General features: G+C 38.9%; 1 protein-coding gene across 1 annotated transcript in view; it reads right to left on the bottom strand.

The window, feature by feature from the left end:
- Positions 1–24,307, bottom strand: part of ME1 (malic enzyme 1) — a 154,805-nt gene that overhangs the window by 4,313 nt on the left and 126,185 nt on the right. Inside the window, exons 8-12 of the mRNA XM_038132126.1 lie at positions 21,981–22,078; positions 20,074–20,187; positions 7,438–7,543; positions 4,500–4,642; positions 2,302–2,475 (exon numbers count right to left, since the gene is read on the bottom strand). Coding sequence (XP_037988054.1) covers positions 2,302–2,475; positions 4,500–4,642; positions 7,438–7,543; positions 20,074–20,187; positions 21,981–22,078 — 635 coding nt within the window. The remainder of the gene's footprint in view (positions 1–2,301; positions 2,476–4,499; positions 4,643–7,437; positions 7,544–20,073; positions 20,188–21,980; positions 22,079–24,307) is intronic.

The raw sequence follows: 24,307 nt of genomic DNA on the forward strand, positions 1-24,307 counted from the left end.
TCAGCAGAAGGAGCACTCTGTATTTCTCTTATTTATCCTCTTTTCCTCAGCTTCTGCTGGTGACTGCTTTCACAGGAAGATATCAAGCTGTTTGGATCCTAGGTACCACCCAGTATGGCTATTTTCATGTTTTAAATATTCATTATTTCGAGTTTTAATAGAAAAATTAGCAAAGCCTTATTGCAGAATCTAAAGTAAAGGCAACCAAGACAAAATGGCATAAAGCAAGTGGGGGCATCTTGGTTTTTGGAGGACTTTTTCTCCATAATGAAAAGATTTTGTAGGATTATTTCTGAACTAAACTGCTGTTCACACATGCAAGACTATTCCATTAGTTTATCATTCTCTGCCTCTTTTGTTGTGTTGGGTAGGACTTAAAAGAATAGGCAACATCCCTTGCCATCACAGAGCAACTGCCCACAGTTAAGAGGTATTAGAGCTTACAGTACCTTAGATTTATCATCCAAAGTCAAAGTTACACTCTATTTTACTTGACTGGAAGAAAAGAACATTGAAAGCAATATCTGTTCTAGTTACAACAGCTACTTATTTGTGACTTCAATCAGATTTAATTGGAGACGTGGCAAAGGAAGAAGCAGGCGGCGCAGGCACGCAGCTTTGTCTGCTTCATTTTTATAATTTTTTTTTCAGGTAAGCTACCTTGGCAACCTATGAAGGTCTCTCTACCCAAAATGCATGGGTTCAGTTCTCTAAATTTTGCAGCATCTGGGATGCTTCAATTTCAAATGAGGAATACTAAGCACTATTCTAAAACCCTCATGAAACTATTCTGATTTTATCCTTCCAATATAAAAGCCAAGAACATAAACCAAAAAGAGCATTTTGGTTTTGCTTTGCATTGTGATTATTCAGCTAAGGGCCTACAGAGCCCTGCCAGCCTTCACAGCCCTGACACCCCTGTGGCACCCAACAGCTCAGCTCAGCCAAGCCCCCCAGCCCCTCACATGTAAGGAGACCAGATGTGAAAGCCCTGAGCTGGGAGCAGTAAGGGAAGCAGCTACCCAAGGATCCTGCCACCAAGAGAACTTTCTATGCAAGACAAAACCCACATTTTTATATGTCAAACTTTTCTAGAGATTTTACTAGGGGAAGGCAACTGTATAGCAAAACCTGCACCAAAGAGTCAGGAAAGGATGTCTACCTTTGAGAATTTAAAAGCTTTCTCACAATTTCTGACACTATTTAATTTCCCTGACTTACATTTCTTTGTTCAGAACTGATTTTTTTCCTGACTTCATAGACTGTCACATGAAACACAGTTCAATCCACACATGTGCCACCTTTTGTCATCAGCTCTCACTATATAGGAACACAAACCAAAATGAAGCCACTTCTACAATGAAGTAGGGCAAGTCTAACACAGCAGCAGTTTAGACCAGGAAGCGAGGATCAGCATATCCAACTGAAATTACAGGGGAGGATTTAAAGGGAAGATATAATTACCCAGAGGCTTAGGAGATGGATCATTGCCCTTCTGTGATGGTTAAAGCCAGTGGAGACAGGCTGGGCTTTTTACTAATTATAAAGATGGAAATTGTGAATGTCTTTCTTACAGAGGGCAGGCTGTTCGCAAACCTCTTTAAAGATGCCGTATCAGGCACCTTAAAAATCCTCTGAAAGTCCAACAAGGACAACATGCAAGAGCCCACCCGTTAAGAAAGCTTTGTATGACATACTGCCTGTCACAGGATCACACTGCCTATCAGATGCCCTTGAGTGAGAGCCAAGGACCACTTTCTTCCCTTTAAACCATAAGGAGCACAGAAGGAGCAAGAATCTGGAATTAAATATTCCTTAGAAAAGCTGCAGGAGCTGAATAATGCATTCACTCAACTGCTAATTGGTGCAGTTTTTTGCCCTCTTTTTTTAATGTTCCATAGTTCAAATTCAAGCACTTTTTTTAAGCAAAACACTCACATGAGTCACCCCAAAGCTACTAACATCAATAATAATAATTCCTTTCAGTCTAAAATCAAACCTATGTGCCTGTGCATGCAAACTGTACATATGTGCATTTATGTGTGGTAACATAGTACTGAAATCTTTCTTCTTCTTTCCCAACAGAAGGTATAGTTTATGTCAGGTGTCCCTAGGCCAAGTGTTAACTTTTTAAAATGACTTGTCCAAATACAATTTATAAAGAACAATGCACCTTGCAAATAAAGGCCTTACCCAGAAAGCAGTATTTTTTCCTGTTTTAAAGTTTAGGTCTTCCTGTTTAATTGCTCATTAATACTAAGTCACTAAATTAAGGAATTTAAATAATTTTGAATACAGTACCTCAGCAGTCGTGAGGAATACATTCTCATCAATATGTCTCATTCCACATGAAATAACACCAAGGGCAACTCCTGGGAACACATAGGAATTGTTACCCTGTCCAGGATAGAGAGTTTGTCCACTTGGAAGAGTGACAGGATCAAAAGGACTTCCACTGGCAAAAATTCCACGTCCCTAAATTGTAAGAAAAAAAAGAAAGCACATTAATTGAGAGATTGCTGTTGAAATATTTCTCACATCCTTTTAAATATCCACCACTGTGGAAGCTGGGTTGAATCTATTTAGCATCTCTTCTGAGAGGGTGTTAGAACTGTTTGCCTGAATATGTCTCAAGAAAATCAGGATGCAGATCCAGGAGATCACTGGTGATTCTCTGTGGCTGTCAAACCCAACCTGTACCATTTAGAAGGAGGGAAACTGAAGCCAGGAGTCATTATTCACTGCCAGAAGAAGCTCTATGGGAAGTACAGAGTTGTAAACCCAAAGTGAGCAATACTACTACGGTAGCAACAGGTGATGCTACTGGACTTTTTTCCCAATAGCAAAGCACCCAAAAAATGACACTAAGGCATCCAAATGTCACGCTTTTGGATGGGGTGATTTCTGAGCAGCTGTGGGCAGGCAGAGCTCTTTTTTCTTCCTAATCCCCCACTTCAGGCCCTTGAGCCCATTCCACAGCTCAACAGAATGACCAAGCTGCAAGCTCTGTCCCAGGGACATCCCACAGAGCAACAGCACAAGTCAGTGTGGAACCTCCTCTGCCAGGACCTTGGGGGTCCCCTCACTGTAACATACTGAGAAGGGTGAAGGCACCAACTCAGGCACCTGCCTGTACTGATAAACCATTAGAATGTTTCCCAGCAGGTTTCTGGGTAATGCCAGCTGGGACTGTGTTTGACAGGGACCAGGTATCATGTCCAGACTGGTGCAGGGGGGCAGTAGGGAAGAGCCAGCCTGCTTGGGGGAATAAAGGGAATTCAGCTATATGGGTACAAGTTACACTGTAACACTCGTCCTGAGGACAAGAGATCTGCCTCTAACTGAGTTTAGGTTGCAGTTCATGTGGGCGTGGCACTGCACAGGGTTGGTGCCAGCAGCCCAAAGCCCCTGGCTCCTGCTCTCTGGGGAGGGAGCACCCTCAAATTTAGGCAGTGAATTTAGGTGGGGAAGAAAAGCCAGCCTTTATTTATGCTAGCACTGCTAAAGTGATAAATATCACTGTTAAATACTTCAGAGGCACTTTGTATCAGAAATATCTCTGTCTGTTTTAGAGAACTAGAAACTGAAATGCACTATAGTGCATTTTAAAATAGGCCACTGTTGCTATTCAGCTCTTCAGAAGAATATTCTGTTTTGTTTGGTGTCATGCACTATAATCCTGGCCTGCTTATTATATGTTTTGGTGACAGATCAAATACTTCAGAGTGTCTTTTGCTCTGTTTACCAGTTGTGGTTACCCACTACAACCAACCCTTCATGTAGATTGCTTCCCTGGCTCCTGCACTGTGCTGTAATTACATCTGTGCTGTGGAGAATGGACATGCTAAATTTGTCTTCTAAACACTGAGAAACTGTCATCCAAAATGCCCTGTATTTGACAAGAAATCCAAATACACCCACTATAAAACACATAGAGTCAGGTACATATACATTTTAAATTCTAGGCTGAATTACAGGATAATGTGTTTGTCAGTACTTCTATAATAAATAAGCAAGCACAGTTCTCTTAATTTTTATGTAACAGGAAACTTTGTAAGAAGAGTCAATTACCCCAGTTCTTAATACAGAATGATTTTGATGATTCCGTTTCATGTATTGAAATATATTTGTACCCTAAAGAGTATTTACGAAATCTCAAATGAAAAGCATGCCCCTGTGTGTATATATTACACAAAATGCTACAGTTCATAATGCTTTAGTGATTGATGGTGACTGATGCTTTGGTTATAATAAAGCTTATGAGTGGTGCCTACACCAATAAAAGCTATTAAATGTTTTTATGAGAGTGCAAGCACGCAGTGAATTCAATGAAATTGTCTTGATAAAATCTGAAAAATCTTTTCATTAATTTAACTCATTTTATCTATGTACAGAGACATGATTGGTACCTGCTGCTCTACCCTCTGTCCTCCTCCCTTTTAAAATTTAATTTCAGACTTTTCATGACTTATACTGGAAAGATGTTAATCTTTGCTTACCTCTGTGTATTTGTAGCACTGCTCAGCAGTGCATTCTGCTTTGCTGGTGGGATTGCTGAGAGCAAAAATTATAGGATGTTTGTTTAGAGCAGCCATATCCTTAAGAATTTGCGCAGTAAAAGCACCACCAATTGCAGCAACTCCTAAAGAAGAAAAACACACATATAACAAGTAGACAAATTAAATTAGCTCAAAGTAAGACATGCATGTCACTTGTAAAAGAATAGAGATCCTTTCTCTCTTTCTCCCTCTTTAAAATGGAGTTCAACCTTTTTCCTAACATGTTGTTGAAATAAAGTTTTGTATAAAAGATTGTGCAATAGTGAAACTTCACTATTATCCCTAGCATAAGGCAGAACCTATTTGCCCTTGTACGATCTGGTGAATTTCTCCTTTCCCTTTTCTCAGGCCCTTTGTGTAAGATAAAAATGTTATCACTTAACCTGCAGCTAGGTCCAGTATGGACTAGATAGATGCAGCTCCATTTATAAAGCTCTGTGAAACAGACTGGATAGTTTCTCCCAAATCCAGTGTGTCAGATTTCAGATTTTTCTGACTTGATGAGTAAAGTCTCTGCCTTCTACATCTGAGCTGAGCTGACAAATAATAATTTTTAGTCTAGGCCTTCCCCGACAGCAACAATTTTTTCAATACATCCCTTTTCATTGCACCAGAGATGCTTTTCTATTCCCTATATTGACCACACTTATAAATGCTATTCATAGGAACTGAATGCCACTCTTGCAGGATGAAATCATCCAACTTAGGTTGCACTCTGCTGCATTGCAGACTTGCAGCCAGAAGAACTTAGATCTTGGACCTCAGACAATTCATGACCAAAGAGGGGTGTGTGTGATGTTTTTGAAATGCCAAGTACATCTGTATTTCTGAATAATCTACAAGGGCTGGGAATTCAAGATATTCACACCTTCAGTGAAAATAAACAGATAAACAGAACTTGGAGTAAAACTACTTTATTTTACCGGAGGCCTCTCTCACCTGGCTTGGAGAGAAGGTAGCCTCCTTTGTCCTCAGAGACCCCAGTGCCTTACACCCCATTCTGCTTTCCACACAGCATCTGAGTTTCAAAAGCAGGGAAAAGAGCTTGTTTTCCCTCACCTGGGGAGTGGAAATGGATTAAAACCCAGGCTGGGGGAGGAGAGCCTGGAACTTAAGCCTTTCTCAGGTCAGTACTGTAACATCTCATCACTGATGTTCAAATGAGCATCCTGACAGTGCCCAGTCTGAAAGGACAGCTTGGGATTTGAGGAGGGAGAACACCAGGTCCTTGGAGGGAGGTGAAAGAGGTCCTCATTGCCCAGAGCTGGTTCTAAGGTTGTGCTTCAGGACAAATATTTCTTTAATGAGTATTTTCTGACTGATTCCACATGAAGCATGGTATCATCTGTCACATACTACTATTTTTTGCAACTCTGAGCTCTCTGTATTGACCTTCTATGAATGGACAGGGATGCTTAGATGCAAAAGCTCTGACAGACCAGCTGAGCCACTCTGTCTTTGATGAACAGCTGTATAAGAGCCTGTTATACACCTTAGTTTCTGGTTAAATCTTCAGCTGCCAATGTTTAATGTCTTCTAAAACTGCTTCTGGACAGCCAACAGTAAGATTGACAACTATCTTCAGATTTAAGGTAAAACAAAATGCTTATGGCTATTTTTTTAATTGCAGTCTCTTAGACTGGGTCTATCTAAATTAAGGCTTTTCCTTGAACCATTGCAGGCAATGAAATATGTATAAAGACTTCCTCAGACAGAGCGAAGTGAAACGGTGGGAGGAGGACTATCAATGTATTTCCCCATGACTCCTGGTACTCCAGGGAACATACTGAATGTCTAGTCACTCAAACCAAAAATCCCCAATATTAGTTTCTATTGCTGTTTCTGATGGAAGAGACTTCATTATACAGAATTGATAAGAGAGAGTGACCTTGAGGGAGAGTCACGTAAGTTTTTACATTAAAATTACCACAGTAAAACCCATATTTCATGGCAGCAAAACTTCCCTAAGCATCCACACACCTTTATCTGGATAAATATTCATTCATTCTACTCTTCTGTTCCTCTAGCTTTTTCAGCCTTGTAGTACACTAAGTCAATTCTCTGGACTACCTGGTCTCCTCTTCCAGTCATATCTTCATGAAGCACAGGAAAAGAAGAACTTTATTTACCTTACTGATGGTCACTGGTAAAAGTGGATTTTACTGAACAAGGACCATGTGGTGTAGGTATAGTCAAAAAGGTAGCTGTTAAAATGTAGGACAATTATCACTGTGGCATTTCAGTTTTCTAGCACCTGACAAATGACTTTACTAGCCAGATAGATTAATCTTCAAGTCTTACTTATTTAAAAAAAGACCAAGAGTATTTGCAGTTCACTCCTGAAACTGTCATTGAAATACAATAACCAAACTACAGAGAGCCGAGCAATCCATGATTGAGATCACAATCCTTCAGCTTTTACAAAAGAAAAGGTCTTTGTAAAACCTGCATTTTGTTCTGCAAAAAGGACTGCTGGCTAAGGACCTAAATGTGAGCAAAAAGAAGAGTCAGATACAGCACCCTCATATTTGCGTAGCTTCACATGAGCTTAGCTCAGTTTTCTCACTCTAAGTTTGAGGTTATTTGTATTACACCAGAAGTAATTTAGGAAGGTGGTAAGGTCCTCCATCAGATGTTTAAACCCAGTCAGATTCTTTCCCCTGTAAAATGGATGGCTCAGAATGAAAGCAGTGTTACATGCTTGATAGTTACTATTTGTTCAATTGCTTAATAGAGTCCATTATGCACCCAGTGTTTTCTGACAACACACAAAGGTAAACTCTGTTCAGAGGAACTTGATCTTCTCTTCAGACAAAGCCACATCCCCGTTTTTTTTCAACAAAGAATAAGGTCATTGCCTTAAAGTCAAAGAAATTACCTATTAGCACGGACGGTTTTATATCTTTAACAATATCTTCTAGATTTTTCATTTCATGATGTTCGTGGGCAAAACGCTGTTTCTCATGTGTTAATGAGGCACGGCCCTGAGTACGGAACAAGAAAAATAAATTGAAGTTTATTAGAACCTAATATCCTGTTTATGTATCTGATTTAACACATTCTATTTTTATTTCTAGTTTTGCATCTATCACATCAAACAAAGTTACACTGCGTACAGCTAATATGCTTAGGATAATTTAGGACTAATCTATTTGTCTAATCAGTCAATAAATTCAATAATTGTACTTTAAATTGAAAATAGCTGTAGAACACCACAGTATTAACATCTACTTGAGCAATTATACGAGATTTGTAGCTTAGCAAAATAAAAACAGTTTCTCCTAGCTTTTTCAGCTTTGCTCTTGCCTGCAAGTATGGAGACTATATGGTGTGAGTATTTAGACTATAGTGGAGCGTACATTTTTCTTCACATTTTTCATATTTAAGTAATTCATTATTAAGGATGGAATATAAAAATAATTCTAACCAGATGTCTGGTGCACCGTTTCTGCATTAGCAAACTTGACTCAGCTGTGAAAAAACTTTTCACAGCCCTGATCTCTACTGGCAATTTCCACCCACTGACAGCCGACAAGGTTTCCAAACAGAGTATGACAGATGCAGGAGAAAGAGCAATAGAATATCATTGACATTGACTTGGGCTGCAAAGTGGGTTTCAACTCAGTGTAACGTGGAGTGCAGGGTGAGAGCAGGCCAGACTTTGTGAAAATGCTGTTAGCTGTCTAAATATGCAGAGCTTTGTCTATACACAGACATCTGAAAATTTCAGTAGAAAAGTTTAAAATGAGCAATGAGCACACCTCCGCCCCTTGTTTTAGTCTCAGACCTGCAGAAAATATCACTGCAAAGGCACTTTTCAAACACAAGTCTAGAAGAAGGCTCCAGCCCTTCAAACATCTTTCAATTTCAGACAGAAAGATGCAGATTAAACAGATATATAGGGAAGTATGTGAGGAAAATTGAATGCTGAATGTAATTTTGACCAAACAGCCAGAACAGGTATGTATCATTTCCCCAGCCACACCTTTTACAACTGGTAAAATCAAAGTTTCCTTAATCTTAGCAAGATTATTAAGGCTACATGGAAATATTGGAACAGAATTCATTCCATAATTCCACCAAAGTCTATGAATTTGAAAATTTTGGTGTGATTTAGGCCTGCACACACCATCAGACGTAAGCTATGATTCGTTTTTATAACAAAACTGAGAAAGTTGATGCTTTATTTCAGACCACAATTCTGCAGTGTGGCAGCCTGTGGCCATGCCAATCCCATCACTGAAGTTCCTCTGCTGGTCCTGGCTCAGCTGCTGCCAGAGCTGGTGGGCAGAAGAAGAAGCTGTTTCTCATTTCCATCTGCAAGGAAAAGTGCTTCCATCCCAAGGGTGCCACAGGAAGCTGTCATGTGGTCAGGGCTGACTAAGCTGCTCTGCCCCACAGCACGCCAGCTTCTTTTGGTTCACCCATGATTACCACAGATCTCCCTTTTCTACACATTTTTATGTCTGGATAGGCTTATGCAGGTCTTAAGTGTTCTCCTAGAGTGATCAGCAAAAAAATACCGAGATAGGGCCCCTTGATTTCCTTTGTGGATAGCATGTGGAATTGTCAGTCCTGAGGGAATGCTGCAGTATTAATCATTTTTGGCATGTTCATGCCTGCATCATCCCAGCACGGTACATACATTTGCAGCCTGCCATTTCCCAGCATCCCAGCAGATGTCCCCACAGTCTGCGCACACACTTTAGACCAATCTCAATTTAAAGGAGGAATTTTCCTTAACGTTTTCAAGGGAAAAATATGAAGCTTTCTTTTTAGTCAGCAAAGAAAAAGAAACTCCAACATTTATGACTTCCAGACCAAAAGCTTGTTGCTAGGATTAACTCAAAACACTTTAATAAAAGCCGCTTCTCATTCTAATCTGCTGATTGGTTGGAATTGAAATGTTTGGTGGCAGGTTTGCTGGGGAGCCAGGAGTGAGTGCCCTGGGCCACCATCCAGTCCCAGGCTGCTTCTTGAGATGGTTCCTTAATGGTTCATCATGTTGCTGCTGAGGAGGCCAGTTTTCCATCTGACCTTAAAACACAACCTCTAGGAGACTGCCTTGGGCTACCAAGGAAAAAGACATCACCTCCAAGGGCTGTGACCAGCTCACTCTTCAGGCTGTGGCAGGCTGGTAGTTCCGAGCCCCTCCAGGATCTGCAGATCTGGACAGACTACTCAGGAAAGGTGACCTTTGATTTTTTTTCTGCAGTACAGTATCAGCCAAGAGATCAGGTTGACATCTTAGTGGATAAAAATCTTGCTATTCTTTCATTTTCAATTTCAGTCAAAACAAACAACCAAAATCCTTCATGAAGCAGACTTTCTTTTTTATACAGTTTTACACTTGACTGGCTTTTGAGTAGGTGTTCAAACACTTACTGATGAAACACCAGGGATTCAAAGTCCTGACATTGACGGTGATCTCTCATTTAATTGGCTACAAAGGAGTACTCAAACAGTAAGGATGTGATCCACTGCAATGCTTTTCAGGCTGCTAGGTAGAGAGACTAGTGCTAGACAGATGGGTCAGCTCAGGTCAGATTCACTTCTGTCTTACCCTAATTTCTATCTGCTCTTAATTTCACACATGATATTCTATCATTCTAAAAAAAATTACTCAAACAAAACCCCAAAGCAAGTAAAAACCCAAACAATTTAAAATCTACTTATTTATTCAGCTTTGGTCTGAATTAGTTTGATCCCATTAGTCAGCATAGATCATGTCTCCAAGTAAATATTTTTCTAGCCAATTAACTAAGAATGAAATATTAAATTATGTGGCTTAGCAAAAATAACAATAGCTATGTGCATAGAGATTTTTGCTTGGAAAATGCTTATAAAAGAAATTATATGGTTGGGTTGTTTTTTGTTTTTTTAGTATTTATATTTTAAAATAAATTAGAATCATAGAATGGTTTGGGTTGGAAGAGACCTTAAAGATCATCTCCTTCCACCCAGCCTGCTGTAGGCCCGGACACCTTCCGCTAGTCCAGGTTGCTCAAACCCCTATCCAACTAGCCTTGAACACTTCCAGGGATGAGGAATCCATAATTTCTCTGGGCAACCTGTTTCAGTGCATCACCACCTTAACTACAAAACAATTTCTTTCTAATTTCTAATATGAATTGACCCTCTTTCAATTTAAAGATGAAATCCCTTATCGTATCAGTCCCTGCCCTTGTAAAAAGTCCCTCTCCAGCTTTCTTATAGGCCCCTTTAGGTAATGGAAGGCCAATAGAAGGTCTCCTGGGGCCTTCTGTTCTCCAGGCTGAACAATCCCAATTCTCTCAGCCTTTCCTCGTAGGAGAGATGTCAGAAATGTGTCTTCATTGTTAATTCAGTGATCCCAAAGGAGCTACATAACACCTCCCTAAGCTCTACATCCAAGATTTCAACACCAGCCAGTTGATTTGATTACAAAACTTCAATAGTTTAGAGGCCAGTCCTTTAGACAGTATTTTTTCCTCCACAAACTGATAAATTCTTAAGTTCTGCTCTTCACCAAGTAGAAAGGCAGCAGCAAGAGCATGACTAGCTTTCCTCTGTGCCCTGCCAACAGGGCAAGCAAGAAGGAATAAACAATTCAGTTTTGTGTGTCTTCCTTAAAATAAGGGGTTGCCAGTCCATTTAATACAAGCTTCTAGACATTCATCCCTGAATGCCTATAGCTGGAATAAGAAATCATAGAGTTTTTGTCAGCCAGCAGAAAGAAGAGGATGGAGCCAAAATGCAGATGTCTCAATTCTGGATTTGTGTGGTTTGCTGTCTTGTCTCCTTCCTGACACTGGAGTGGTGTGAAGTGGCTGGACCTGTCAGTGCTGAGCTGCTCTGACTAAAACATCTTCCAGAAGCACAGAGCACGTCTTCTGACATGTCCATTTCCAGCCCTGGCTTAGCAAGCTTTTGTATTGTGGCTGCTGGGAAATGAGTAGTAAAGGATAAACCCAAAGCAGCATAAATCAGAAATTGCTCTGGTCTGCCTGCATCTCCATAATCCTAAAATACTAACATGGCACAGAGCTTATTGGTATTTCCTTTCTTCTCCTAATAGGAAAAAGAAAAAATGTAAAATGCACAATACTTTGAAGAGTTTGAATGAGCTCTGAGGTTCTGTGTATGAAGCTCTGAGTCTTTTAAGTAGAAACATCATCTTCAGTCACAGTCAGATATGTCTTCTAAGTCCACTGCCTTGCTCTTTCAGCATCATTAACAATTTATTCAGTCAATGAAAAGGGCTCAGAAAAACCAGCAGTTTAAGACCTTTGCAGTACACCAAACCTCTGTAGAGTCTCATTGTTTCACTGAAGCACCTCAATGCTCAGCACACAGGGGAGAGATTTTTGGACAGATTTTTTTCCAGGAGCTGCTACCAAAGGATGTTATTGCACTGTTGATCGAGTAGCTGTACAAAGACTCCTCCAGGCCAGGCATCAGCTGCTTTAAGGTGTATTGTGTTTTCTATTATGTATAGCATATGTAGATGTACATAAAGATATATGTCTCACTCCTGCATCAAGGGACACTACTTAAATCCAAAAAGAAAGTCTTTCACACTGAAATCCACAGATGAACCAAGAGATTTAATGTGATACCTGTGCATCTATTTAGAGGGGAGGACACAAACTCACAAACTCTTTCAATAAAAAGAGGAAGGCAAAGTGAGAAAAAGAGGCTATATATTCTTCTTGCTTTCACTTCCCAAATATATTCATCATCCCAAGAAAGAAATAAAAAAGCACTAAGATTATTTCCTTATAATTTAAAATACTATATAATCTTACATGTTTTTATTATCCTTTATAGAATAAGTAATTTTCTGGGGGCATTTTAATAAGTTTGCTTGAATTGGAAAAAAAAAACAAACCAGAAAATAAAAACAGTCAACCAAAAAAACTATTAAAAAGTAATGTACCACAAAGAAAATCACATCATCTTTAATGGATAATCAGACTGCCTGAATAAACTACACAATATACTTTCACTAGAATACAGAAGGTTGAGAATATTCATAACACCCACAAAGATTAATAATTCTTAATTCCAAAGACTCAAAATAAAAATGCCAGAAATTACTTTTTAGTGGAAAAGTATTGCTTCTATCAGAGTATCATTCTGTACCAAGAAACCTTTGGGTTATTTTGGATTTGAACAAAAGAGAACAAAGCAGCCTGAAACCAGATATATTAGAAGTCGCTGTGGTATCTGAGATGGAAAGTAATATGAACTAAATTCTTTATTAGCAAATGAATTACAAAGGTGGACTGTGTTAAATCAGCAGATGAAGTACAGAGATAAAGAAACAATGGCAGCATTCTCTGATTGTGACATTATGTATGAAAGATGTTGGCAATCCTAAAACGTCTCTACTCCTTAATGGGTCAGAGTCATCGGTATTATATTTTATTATTACAAAACACAGTCACATGAACACCAGGACCTTTCAATTCAAGGAGCAAAAGGAAGTAACAGGACTCAGTAGTGAATAGTTCTATGAAAAAATTGTTTGTATTTTGGATTTGAAATGAAAGCAGTTCATAGGGAGCAGTTTCAGCGAGGGCTCTGAAGTTTTTAGTTTAAGGGTCTGATCAACAGGGATCAGGTTCCAACAAATGTACATCACAGTTTTCACAGAAAGTTACTCTTATCATCACATTATAGCCAAATTGAGGCTCAGATAACAAACAAAAATGACCCATCAATAAAACCCTGAGAATTTTCATAGAAAACAGCTGTAAAAACAGGAGACCAGACTGCACAGCAGACATCTATATGGGAAATTAGAAAACGGGAGGCAATCTTACAAATACCACCAATGAGCAGCCTAATGCCATGGCCTGTCAGAGCTGGTTCTGCCGGGGCTGCTGCAGGAACCAGGGCTGAAGAGCTCTGTGCCAGAGACACGAGAGAGGCAGGGCTGGAGGCTCTCCAAGAGCTGCTCTTCCCATCAGCTGGGAGGCAGCTGCGAAGGAGGCAGAGCACGCTGACGATTGTGCCGTCCCACACTGGAGGCAGTGCTGGCTCTCGTCCCGTCTCACAGCCAGGGCGGCACAAATCTATTTATATAAACACTTGCCTCCGTTTCCCTGTGTCAACTGTGGCTTATTTAAACAAGAGCTCAGAGATCAGTACACAGATAAATTAATAAAATAATTTGAGGTTCTTAAATACTGAAGACATGAGAACCACAAAAGACGTGAGAACTGTAGACCAGGGAGCAAAGCAGTCCATTAGTAACTTGAGTATTTCCAACTGCAAATGTTTTAAATGTTTTGGTCTTCCTTGCATTTTTCCTGTGAATTCCCTACTGCAGAGTTTAAATACAAACAAACAAAAAAGCAATTGTGAAAAAAAGCAACGTGGTTAAGAGTCATAGGAGAAGGTAGTGAAGCATTTCTCTTTTGGGAGATGGTCCCTCTGTGGCTTTTTTATCTGTTTTATCACAAGTAAATCCCTGGTCTAAAGGCTGTTGAGAACTCTAGGCAGGAACTACAGAGAGACCTCCATGGGGAGGCCTCAGAATCATGAAAGGGATGGCACGGGAGGGGCACAGAGAGCGGGCTGGGAGAGACAGGCCAGGCTGCCCACAGCCACAACTCCAGGACAGCATCAGGTACAAGAAGTCACAAAATGCAAAATAAAAAGGGTGGAGGTATGGATATGGACTCACTGGGCAGGGGTTGACTGAAGTCCAAGGGCCTGCACGTAATAGGCACCCTGTGCCACCTCATTTAGGAACCAAAAATCAGAGACATGTAAGCCCTCCCAAAACCCCATACTGAGATTCTATAAAGTGGCAGTGCCTCCTGATCAGGCCCATCCTCTGACACCTAAAGGTGCAGAAAATACATTAAAACTAAACCAGGCAACTTGGGCACACAATTAATGAACATGCCAATTGTGTGAAAAAGACACAAGATTTTGAGGAAACAATGTCATAATAGTTGGCAGTGAAACGTACAATTATGGTAAGAAATACAATTCTGGCATTAACTTTAAAACTTATTGTTAGAAAAGTAGGGCTGTTTTAGTCCTATAAAATTTATAAAGTACTCTTTCCATATAAGTAAGCACACATGGTTAACAGGTTAATAGGCAGAACAAAATTTATAGAGACAACTATTTCAAGAAGATAAGATCTAAGAACAAGAGCAAATCACAAATCCACACAACAGCAGAAAATGGAGCAAATCAAAAATTATTTTCAGCAACAAAGCATGAGCAAAAGAAATAAAAAACTGCTCAAATTAGGTCCCCATCTCATCAGTACATCTAACGCACACAGAGTCAAAGAGTTAGATGCTAACAAAGGCAACGGGTTTAGGTGGTGTCTCTTCTAGAGAAACACCCCACCAATCACCCTTTTGCCTTGTCCTCACTTGTTTTCATACATTACTCACTGAGCATGAGTAATGCCATGAGCATTCGGAGAGAAATTAATGTTTCCTTTTTTGCAAAACTTCTACTTGATATAGAACATGACAAATGCAAGATTTAAGTGCACAGATTAATTCCCCAGGCATCAGAAAAACTGATGAAGCAAACTGATGAAGCTTTGCTGGGATGGTACATGAGTAAAATAAGGCAGAAACTGCTTTGAGTGATTGTGGCACCTTGGAGATACTCAAGGCATTGCATCTTTGATAAAATGTAAATCATTTTTTTGGCTCAAAGAGTCCCAGCCAGTTGCAGTCAGCCATAAAAGAACTTATCAAGAATAGAAGTGTCAGAATAATTGACTGTTGTTAAAAAGAAAGCTAGAAATAATTAAAAGCTAGCAGAACTTGCAGACGGTGGTAAATAAAGTTAAAAACATTATCAAATTCATCTAGTATGAAATTGAAACTTTTTAAAAGAATGATTATTGATAAAATTTTTTTAAAAATCAGTAACAGACAGTCTGGATGGGATTCAGTTCGATATTATGATATTTCATTATGAGCTCTGAAAATTCTTTCCCTTGTTATATGAGTCTGGCACTGAAATTCTGGTATCATTCCAAATGTCCCCCTTTCTCTTCCATCATTCTCTAAGCAAAGACTGAACCATGTATGTACTCACTTTTGACCAAACTATGAACTCTATTCAGGGTCATATCCAATGCCAGCTAATTGGTTGTGAGACTCTTTTGCAAATAAAATTGCCAGGGATAATGAAATGGGAGAAAGAGGATGAAAAATGAAATCCTTTTATGTCATTATCTACAGGTTTACCTGGCTACCTCCATTATAGTTAATCAGGATCACAGAAATTGTTAATTTTTTGGGGTCTATTTCAGTCTTCCTCTGATACTAGAAGATCAATATTCTGAAGGCCTTCAGCCATCAAACCTTAGTGAATATTCTTGTGCTTGTCATAGAGGGTTTAAGATCACACATCTAATGGATATTTAGAATACAAATCACTTGACTAGACACAAGTATTACTGTGCTGAACTAGAAAGAATAGAGTGTAAAACTGTCCAAAGAAACATTTCTCCATGGTGACTTACTCTTTAAAATTAAGGATGACATTCATCCCCCTGCAAAGGAACAACTTTTGTGCACTAGAGATCATGAGGTGAACAAAAATGTAATGCTGCCTTGCAAATTATAGGAAAACTTCACTGCAAGAGAAGCATGTTAGCCAGCCCAGGAACATTCCCTGTCCATCCTCAGCACAGCCATCCTTGGCAGAGGATGGGGGGAAGTTTCTACTAAGTCCATTTAAATATTAAAAATGCCTTATTAACTGTATTATATTTCTAGGAAGTTCCAAGAACCCTCTTGCCTATCACCCTACCCTTGGTATTGCCTTAGAAAACAAAACAAAACAAAAAGCAATAAAAGCCTTTGCAGCACATTACTAAAATACTCAGACAATGGTGAACCTTACGAATATCCCAACATTCTCATATTCTGCCTCTCCTTAACCAGTTGACACAAAAGATTTTACTGTCATGGACTAAGACTTGGCTACTAATACAGCTAAACATGACACTATGGCAGCTTTAGAGAAGATCCAGAATGTGTTCACCATACATCACACATTTATGTAATCTGTGGGATTAACAGAAAGAAAAAATATGGAACACTGAGAATAGGGGAATGGAATGTGGGAGACATTAGCCAGCAATGTGTATATATAGGTAAATATATATTCATCAGACAGACTGTGATTGTGTGATAATTTAGAAATTCAGATCTAAAGATGAGTCCCAACTGATTATGTATAATCTTCAAGTACACAAGAGTGCAAAACCAACTTTAAAGTGTCTCTTAATTAAGCACTAAAATTTCCATTTGAATGCACTGGGATACTTAAGACAGTAAGTTTCAAAAAGTCACACAGTTTTAAGTATATAATGTGCAAAACTTCCTCACCCACCTTTGAAAAAAGGTTTCAAAAGGTGAAAGCATTCTGAACAAACTTTAAAAGACCAAACAAAAACCCCAAACTGGTATCTACAACACTGTAAATCCTCTAGAAGGAATTACTGAACACAGCTATGGACAGTATAACAAACACAGCTCTATCACCAGCTCTTTTACCACAACATAGCAGAAAAGTTGGTCATCAGGCTTGGTTTAATGAAAACAGATGGTTCCCATGGGGGGAAAATAAAATTAACAGGAGAATGAAAACACAGCTGCACTTGAACTAAAATTAAAAAGCCACAAAGGAAAAATTCAGCAACAAAAGCCTGATAAGTGACTTCGTGGCAGCTTTTGAGGGTGGGGGAAGAAGAAAAAGGTAGAAACTGCAGCCAGGTCAACAACAGTTCCCAGGTTATTTTTCTTAGAACTGGTTGAAATTCTACAGAAAGTAGATGAAAGGAGAAACAATATTTAAATCTATAATAACACATTGCAAAGTTAATGATCAAAGGCCAGCATAGAATATAAATGATGTAAAAATTAGTTTAGTTGGACAAAGTAACTGCTGAGTCTTCAGCAATTATGTTATTTCTCATACTGCTAAAGCAACTGATCAGAATATTTCTAGTACTGAAAAGGTCTCTCTGCTTCTTCCCTACATAGAATTCTTTTGATCAAGCAGGTTTGGGTGAGGCAAATTTTAAGGGACTCTTATTATCAGGTTTCCATCGATACATGTCCTTAGTAGTAAGAAATAAGTGTCAGTGTAGTTTATGCAAAATTAGATTAACTGGTGATCTAGGCTCTGGTTTTGGTAATTCTTACCTTTGCAATAATGAAAGGGTTTGTTATAAGAGAGTTCTGATTTTGTTCTCATAAATCTTCCTCATTTTATTTCTCTTATCTCATTTCTACGAGTTCGCAAAGCTCTTCAAGCCTTGCAGCATTTTTCTGCAATCAGCGAAAGCCAAAATAATTTCCTAAGTGGACCTAAATCACAGCATTCTTTATCAGGCCAGAAAGAGGAACCATGAATAGTTTAATTATTTACTCACTTTATATATAACTTCCCAGCAGTTAAATCTCAAGCCTCTTGAGGCTTACAGTGCATTTTCTCTCTTTGGAGGGAGGGTAGTTTGCCCATTTTTTTTTTTAACTTTTCAGTGGGGGAATATTTTGCTGCAGAAGAAAACCAAGAGAGGACTTGCAGAGCCTTAGACGAAGGACATGTTTCCTTATGTCAGCCCAGGCCTTGCACTGACAGATGCCCCTCAAACACAACACAGCAGCAAGCACTCACCCATTCTCCAGCCCCTCAGGACAGCCAGATGGGAAAACTGGTGCTGCCAGGTCTTCCAGGAACACAAGCAATGACCTGAAATATGCACCGTCGGTTCCTGCTGCTTGCATCAACATCTGGCCACAAATTCAGCCCTAATCTACCTCAGACAGCTGTTATGTCTGGCGATCACAAACAGTTCACAAATACACTCCAGGCAGGACATGAAATTCAGTGGACGGCCTTTTGGACAAAACCCAAATTAAAGCTCCACCAAGAAGAATAAGCAGAGGAAAGGAACATCGAGGCTGTGTGAGACACTGATTGGTTTTGGCACTGCTTGAGAGTGCAGAAGCTCGAAGGTGGTGAGGAAAGAATGCAGTCACCAAGTCACTAAAAATTTAGAACCTATGAAAGGAATGAGTTCTGCTTACCAAAAGCAACAGCCCAGATTCTCAGCTGACTGGCAAATTAGCAGTGAGAGGTGCAAAGACACTGGGAGAAGAAACCAAGGAGCAAGGAGAAAGGCTGGTTAACCACCTTGGCTGGATGGACATACAGCAGAGACCTCTTTTACTGCTTCAGGGCTGTGAAGTTTCTACACTTCTGCCGGTTAGTTAGTTTCCTTAATCACCAGGAGGTGATTTTAGTTCAACAGTATAATTTTATATGCCCAGGTTCTCTGGTAAAAGAAATGGTGCAACCCGATAACTCTTAGGCAACCTCAAGGTTTCTGCAGCCACAGACAATACATAGGCCTTCAGTCATTTATGTCTGGACATAAAATCACTTCAAAATTATTAGATGAAAACCAAAAGGATTAAAAGTACGCATTAAATACAAACAAAAAACGCACCAGAGGAAAAAGAAATCGGTGTCCTAGTTACCTGCATTCTTCTGTACCTGATCAGGCTACTTTTGTGCCTTCTGGCAAGAGATGACCAAGATGACCTTGATGATATTTGCCCATCTAGATGTCTATGATTGTACTATTTTCCCTTTAACAGTCTGAGTGAAAGGTGCTGTGATGCTGTTCAATAAGCCAGCAGACACTGCCTGGAGAATGCATCCTCCTGATGCACAGTTGTGTGAACCACAAAAGATCTTTAATGTCAGACAGCCAAAGAACACTGTGAAGTGTGGTACCAACATGGATGACCACAAATACTTCAAACCAACTTGCAAGACGAAAAAGCAAAGGCAACTGGCCTCTCATCTGTTTCCTTTAAGTAGTTCACAAACTATTAAATACATAACCACCTTTTAAAACACATCAGTTTCTTTACTCTGGCACATGGAATTCATATGTTTCTTTATTTTGGCACATGGAAGGAATGAGGTAAGGGTGACTGATGAAGTCTCTCAGCAGCTTCAAATTCTGACCAGTGTTGATAGCACTGCAGACCACAACATCTGCAACATGAGCTGTATCACTGGGCAGAGAAGCTTTTTGTTGCAACGCATCTCAGTTCTTGCAGAAGGATGACTTGCCTGCTATCTTAGTAATGTGCCTATACATCTTTGTCCAAGACTATGCTAACAAATAATAGTCAAATTTGGATGGGAAATATTAAACCCCGAAGCCGAACGCTTCTTTTCTTACACGTTTTTTAATGAACCGCTGAAAATTTTTCTTCATTATGTGCTCATCCCTAATAGAAACAGAACAGGAACTCCAAGCATAATCATCCCACCCGCCAAGTAACATGGCAGTCTGTGATTAATTTAATAAACTTTAGAAAAGAAAAACAACTCACTATCCCAAGAGAGATATTTTTGCAAGTTGCTTTCACAAAGAAGCAACTTTGTTCTTGTCTTTATCTACAGAATGCAAGTAAGTATTGTGATATTTAAAGTTATGATAAAATTTTATTACCTTTACGACTAATCCCTTCGAGTCAACCAACCAAATTCTTTTGGTAGCTGCATCTTTGGATAGTCCTTCTTTTTCCATAGCCATAAGAATGAGGTTTGCTATCCCCAATGCAGCCTGAAGGAAAAAGAAGAAAAGTAGAGTACAAAACAAGAAAGAAAGAAATCCCCTGCTCACAAGTTTCATTTACCTACTATTTTAGATAAGTTTTCTAATTTTAATAAACAATAATATGGAATCATTATTTTTTTCATAAAATAAACCTAATGAACTGTGGTTACCATTTGGCAATTAGAAACCATAATGCAGAAGAAGAGCAAAGACAAATCTTAAATCATATAGATAAATCGTAGTATAGATAAATCTTCAGATGGCACTTAGAGTGTAGAGAGCACAATAAATGTTGAGGCTGGAAACTAGAAAATGCTAGAACTAACATTTATTCCACATAAGGATAGTTCCAGCCCTGGAAGTGTGCCAGGTTGGATGGGGCTCTCAGCAACCTAGTCTAGTGGAAGGTTCCCTGCCCATGACAGCAGGGGTCGAACTAGGTGATCTTTAAGGTCCCTTCCAATCCAAACCATTCTATCAGTCCATGATATTCATCTCAGAATACATGAAATATTTTTTCTTCTTTGAAATTTTTGTAATTTAAACTAAAGGAAATAACAGTCTGCATGCCAGAAAGTAAAACACAAGAGCTTTTGCTCTTATCTTTTTCTAAGATGTCCATCAGAAAGGTAAGCCTCCTTTTACCTACTATTTATGTGTTTTGTAACTCTACACTTGGCTGTGCTCCCAGTCAAAGCAGGGGAAAGAAAAACTCACGTATCAATCTTTTGCTGAAACGTTTTTCATTCTTACTGGATTTTATAATATTTCATCCAACAGATTAAATGCCATACAGGTACAGATTGAAAACCAGGCAACAAAACAAGCCAACAAACTTCCCAATATTTCTGATTACAGACTCGTACATGTATTTTTTGGGGTTTGTTGTTTGCTGTTCTTTATCACTGATTTTCACTGAGAACCAAGTGAGATTTTCCTTTTTTTGTTAAGAAATGATTCATTTTATTAAAAATCAGCTCCTGCAGCAAGGGTGATAGCTACCATTACCTCTTGGCAGCAACAGCCACCCTAAAACTATTGACAAAAAAATAAACACTAGACCATTAATTCATCTGCTTGTTGAACATGGAAGAAAACCAGGGGAAGGAACTCCAGAAAGATGGACAGTCTTGATGCAGTAGGGTGATGACAAGGCAGGTATGGATACAAGCCATTTTGAAAACTGCAGACATAGCACCAAATATTTAATGAAATTATAGAAGCCAGCATGGGGCTGTAGGCTTCATACAAGAGATGACAAGCCACACTGTAGATAAGTACAGCCTGCACTTGTGTGTCAGCAGCTTAGAAATTAATACTCAAAAATTAGTATTAAAAAACAGTGTGCATAAAGATCTTCAGAAATGGATGACCTTAATATGCAGAATACTGAAAAACTATAATCATTGCAAAAAAAATCAAAGGGGCACTTCCTACTAAGTAATGCTGACTCGGGTAAATATGTTATATTTACTTTCTCTGCTGTGTTTCCTCATCTTTCAAAAAATGTTTTGCTTGGTTATATCAAGAGCAGTCCAATAATTTACAGCAGAAGAGCTAAAACTTGAAGTTCTAAAAAGAGAGCAGATCTCCAAAAAGTGTCTTATGAAAAATACGAGGCTTCACCAGATGATCAGAGCTTTTTCTGTAAATTTACATTTGAACTAAAAAACAACTTTCAGCAGGTGTTAGTAAGTATTCTATTCATTTAATCGTCTTGTTTATTGGACACATGTAGCTCAAGTAAATATTAATAAACTCATCATAGTACAATTTCCCCAATGTATAAAAATACCTACCTCTCCAGCTCCCTGGAACAACACTGTGTGATCTGACAATTTGTTCTTGGTGATACGTAGAGCTGCAAGAAGACCTGCAACAGCAACAGATGCAGTTCCTGAAAAAAAAAAAAATTAAAAAATGAGAAAATATCAGGTTATTCTTGAAAAAATTTAAAAACTTTACATTTTAAGTAATACCACAGCATCTTTTGGCTAAAAGATACAAGTACTGAGGGTAGTAACAAATAGTTGAGCGGAGTTGAGAGTTTGCTCTACTGCATTCCTACAAAAGTTAAATGTAAGTGAGAATATCATCAGAGTAACATTAAATAAAATAGATAGATTCAATGGATGGGTATAATGGCTGGCTATTCAAACTCTTGAAAAATATTTTAGTTATGACCTTTTTTAGAACAAAGGGTGTGAGAGTCCAGAGAGAAATATTTTGAAGAAAACCAGATACTGAAAATTAAGTTACTGGTTTCATTCTTCAAATAAATATACTTCAAGTACAGTAAAATACAAGGCTAAAATAAAACTTCATTTCTCATGGGGAGGTTGTCAGAGTAGAATATCAAACTGAACATTTACAGAGAAGCTAAACCAGCTGAAAGAATAAGGCCAGCTTATTTAAGACTTCAGCCTACTGTGGCAGCAGTTTCAGTTTAGTATCTTCTAAAACATTTGGAGGTACCTTTTAAATCTATCTTTGAGTTATGCAACACAGGGAAAAAGGCTAACAGCTAGTTTTATGATTTAGACTGGGGAGGTCTTTCTTTTCCAAATCAGAACCCCAGAAAAAAAGATACCTGTCTGTCTTTGAATGGAGAAATTTCAGTCCTCATTGTGAGAAAAAGCTATTAATAAAAACTAGAGCAAAAAAAGAATTCCAGCAGGCATCTAACTCAAACTTGTTCACAGTGGCAGAGTAAATCTAACCTCTGTGATTGCTGACGCATCTTTGTCTGACTTGTCCTTAAGGTCTTCTTTCAAATACTCTTATATCTCCTCAGCAAGCTATTCCAGTGCTTAACTGTACTCTAAGTTGAAAATGTCAAATATAAACGTTTCTTTTCTTCTTCTTCTACTTCTTTTCAGCCTCTTATCTACCACTGGAAAGCCTGTTATTTTGCAAAAAGTAACTTATTACATCTGAAGACTGATGGTGTTCCAATCAGCTTTTCTTATCAGAAACAATACCAATTCTCCCACTGCTTCAGAAAGTTAAGGTTTTTTAACTCGAACTGCTGCACCCAAATTGATACACTGGACTGCAGGTGAATTGTCAGCACTGCTGAATCAAGCTGTCAGCCTCTGTCGTGCTCAGGAAAGTTGTGTTGAGTCACTAGGACCTCGTATCTGGCTCTTCTGACCCAAAGACTGAAGGTGACTCCTTCTCCCCAACAAAGCCTTCTGGAAGGGGAAGACTTTCTTTCATGTGTTTGTGACTTTATGCAACAAGCTTGTATTTTTCACAAATTATTATCATCACTAAAGCATAAGGTGAGCCCATTAAAAAAAAAAAAAAATCAAACTCTATTCCTGCAAGGAACTTGGATCCCATAAAGACATCCCGTGGACAAGAATGTAGTAACAAGGTAGATAATACCTCCAGCAAAGTTGTGTTTTTAGAGGAGATTCTGAAGAACCAATTAGAGACAGCACTGATTTCTCTAGGATTGAAAAAGCTGTCCAGACACTAACAATTAGGTACTGAAAGTCAAAACATATGTTTCAACAGTCTTTCAAGATTTATAATGTCTATCGGATTCAGAGAGAGCTGGACCACAGGGAGATGAACACAGGCCCTGCAATGTCCAGTTCCAGAAATAAGAATCAAATTCTTCCTTCTCTGAGCAGCAGCTGTCAATGACTGACTCAAGGAAATCAAAGATGAGGCCATGAATTATTTTGAGAAGCCTGCAAGAACTTGCAAGAAGTAGATCTGCCAGTTCCTGCAAGTCTGTTCCTCATCACCACTGCCCCATCTGCAATTGCCTACAAGCCACACATTTGAGGGGAGAATTCACCTTGCTACTGATTTTTCCTTCATAAAAAGTGTGAAATGGGTATGACCAGCCCAACAAAAGCACTTGGCTCAGAATCTGCGTATTGGACCGTTGCCCTCAACATGCAGCTCCTCTAAATTTGCTATTCACATGTCTATTTTCTCAGAAACAAGGTGAATTTTAAAGCTGAGATAGCAGTAATTAAACTCTATAAGATGCTCAAAACAGGCATTTATACTCAGGCACACAGCCCATTGATTTTCAAATAGATGTAGCTAAAAGTACAGGACCTAAAACAAGACTGGTACTGAGTAAACGTTTTATTCAATGACATCA

This window comes from Motacilla alba, chromosome 3, assembly GCF_015832195.1.
Source record: "Motacilla alba alba isolate MOTALB_02 chromosome 3, Motacilla_alba_V1.0_pri, whole genome shotgun sequence".
Taxonomy (NCBI): domain Eukaryota; kingdom Metazoa; phylum Chordata; class Aves; order Passeriformes; family Motacillidae; genus Motacilla; species Motacilla alba.